At 46.3% G+C, this 2390-nt stretch overlaps 1 protein-coding gene across 1 annotated transcript; it reads left to right on the forward strand.

Annotated features, from left to right (window-relative positions):
• Positions 1 to 278: 278 nt before the first annotated feature.
• Positions 279 to 2188, forward strand: otx2b (orthodenticle homeobox 2b). Its single transcript, XM_059990521.1, has 3 exons — positions 279 to 375; positions 805 to 956; positions 1565 to 2188. The coding sequence occupies exons 1-3, from the start codon at positions 279 to 281 to the stop codon at positions 2186 to 2188; spliced, it is 873 nt and encodes a 290-aa protein (XP_059846504.1).
• The last annotated feature ends 202 nt before the right edge of the window (positions 2189 to 2390 follow it).

The following is a 2390-nucleotide window of genomic DNA, read 5'->3' on the forward strand; positions in this document are numbered from 1 at the left end:
TTTTGGGACATATTTATCCGGTCAGCATCCCTTAGTTCAAGAGGCAGCTGGGGGTCCCCGGATGCTTTAAAGGGACAGGCTGAGATCTATAGAGGGATCAGATACTTTGAGTAATCAGAGATACAACAGCTCTTCCGGATCCGTCCTCTTACTACGCTTTTTCACTCTGAATGTAGATTTAACCCGAGGCCTTACAAAGTCACCAGAGGATCGAAGCAAACCAGAGTCCGCAATTTTTACTTATTTCTCGCACATTTGTTACTCGGACCAACTTTAGCATGATGTCGTATCTCAAGCAACCCCCATACACAGTGAATGGGCTGAGCCTCACCACATCGGGTATGGATTTGCTTCACCCTTCAGTCGGGTACCCCTGTAAGTATTGATTCACTTTTAGCTTCAATCCGTGAAAACAAACTTAAAGATTTGGCAAGATTTCGTCTTGACATAGAACGTCGAACAAAATTGACGACTTTCAGTAAAGTATATCGGCATGTTGTTTAACAGAGATTTATTTGGGAGCAGACACATTTGCACATCACATTTTCTTGAAAGCGAAGTTTCGTCACAGCAAAAAAAACTTGGTACGAGATTACTCTGCCATTTTGAAATTTTCCCGCGTACTAACTGGCCGCTCCTTCCCGCAGCGGCAAACATTAAAAGCGAGAATGGCATTAGTTGTAGACAAGAATTGAAGTAAAAGCATTTTGCTTATCGAGCGTGGGGGTGGGTAGCACAGATCGTCCCCTGAGTTTACTGTGAAGCTCCCAGTACTAGAAGATTTGGCTTGTTTTTATTTTTAAGCTACTCCGCGGAAGCAGCGGCGAGAGAGAACCACATTTACAAGGGCGCAGCTGGATGTCTTGGAGGCGCTTTTCGCCAAGACTCGCTATCCGGATATCTTCATGAGGGAAGAGGTGGCCCTGAAAATCAACTTGCCCGAATCTAGAGTGCAGGTGAGCATTAGGCAGCAACAGCCCAGAAGCACGCCAGTGCTCCTGTACCGACGCGAATCGGTTTCGTTGGGATGGAAATTCCAAGTGGGACCAGACTAAAGCAGGATCAGGGGCTGTGCCGGAGACTAGTCGTAGCTCACAGCGAACCGCCTGCTGGGACCTTGGTCTGTACTTTGCTGCAATGGATTGATGATGATCGGCCGTAAACTCGGCGAGATTATTTTGAAAGCCGAATGTCATATTGCTAGATTTCAACCTGTAAATTAAATCATTAAGGGTGAAGTTATAGCGGAACTTTTCCCCCGATATGTAAAAAAGGGAACTTGTTAATAGTTAAACAAAAATATGCGGTAAGAGATCCAAGAGAGAAAAAAAGCCTCCTTGTAGATTTCCAAACTGAATAATATTAACAAGAAAAATCTGTTTAGCGAATTGAAGAGTTACTTCAAAGCGGAATACCTACTGCAGCCACAATTAGGAAAACATTTAATAGAATATATTAGTTAAATACCGCCCGCATATGAAATCTTTATCCCACATTACTCCATTAATTTTATATTTGTTTCAGTAAAAATTATTACAATTGAACGTATTTTATTGTTTTTAAGGTATGGTTCAAAAACCGTCGAGCGAAGTGCCGCCAACAACAGCAACAACAGCAGAACGGAGGGCAGCATAAAGTTAGGCCAACGAAGAAGAAGAACTCTCCTGCTCGGGAGATGGGCTCGGAGAGCGTGGCCAGCGGCCAATTCACGCCGCCCTCCAGCACCTCGGTGACGGCCATATCGAGCAGCACCGCCCCAGTGTCAATTTGGAGCCCGGCGTCCATATCTCCGATCGCCCCAGATTGCCTCTCCACGTCCTCGTCCTGCATGCAGCGTTCCTATCCCATGACCTATACCCAGGCCTCGGGTTATACGCAGGGATATGCCGGATCCACGTCCTACTTTGGGGGAATGGACTGCGGCTCATACCTGGCCCCGATGCACCACCAGCTCCCCGCCCCAGGGACAGCGCTCAGTCCGATGGGCACAAACGCAGTCACTGCGAGCCATCTCAACCAGTCTCCGGCCTCCCTCTCTGCCCAAGGCTACCCAGCCGGCGGATTAGGTTTTAATTCCACCGATTGCTTGGATTATAAAGACCAGACAGCATCATGGAAACTCAATTTCAACGCTGACTGCTTGGATTACAAAGATCAAACGTCCTCGTGGAAGTTTCAAGTTTTGTGAAGTGCTGGGACTGTTTGAAACTGAACAAGTCATTCCCATGTTAGATCTTCGGAATGGAGAGTGCGAAACGTCATCATTCCAGTTCTTCTAGCCAACTCTGGAGGTTTAACACTTTGGAATGGACAGGACAATATTTGTGATAGTTCCAGTGTTAGCCATTTTTAAAGTTGGCTTTTAAAAGCATAAAGGACCATCAGGGCTG

This window comes from Hypanus sabinus, chromosome 2 (assembly GCF_030144855.1).
Source record: "Hypanus sabinus isolate sHypSab1 chromosome 2, sHypSab1.hap1, whole genome shotgun sequence".
NCBI lineage: Eukaryota > Metazoa > Chordata > Chondrichthyes > Myliobatiformes > Dasyatidae > Hypanus > Hypanus sabinus.

What these genes read in the sequence shown, in the direction of transcription:
- otx2b (XM_059990521.1), top strand. Translation starts at nt 279, where the DNA reads ATGATGTCGTATCTCAAGCAACCCCCATACACAGTGAATGGGCTGAGC. An exon ending in CCCTTCAGTCGGGTACCCCT is followed by an intron (nt 376 to 804) that starts GTAAGTATTGAT and finishes TTTATTTTTAAG; the next exon opens with CTACTCCGCGGAAGCAGCGG. An exon ending in TGCCCGAATCTAGAGTGCAG is followed by an intron (nt 957 to 1,564) that starts GTGAGCATTAGG and finishes ATTGTTTTTAAG; the next exon opens with GTATGGTTCAAAAACCGTCG.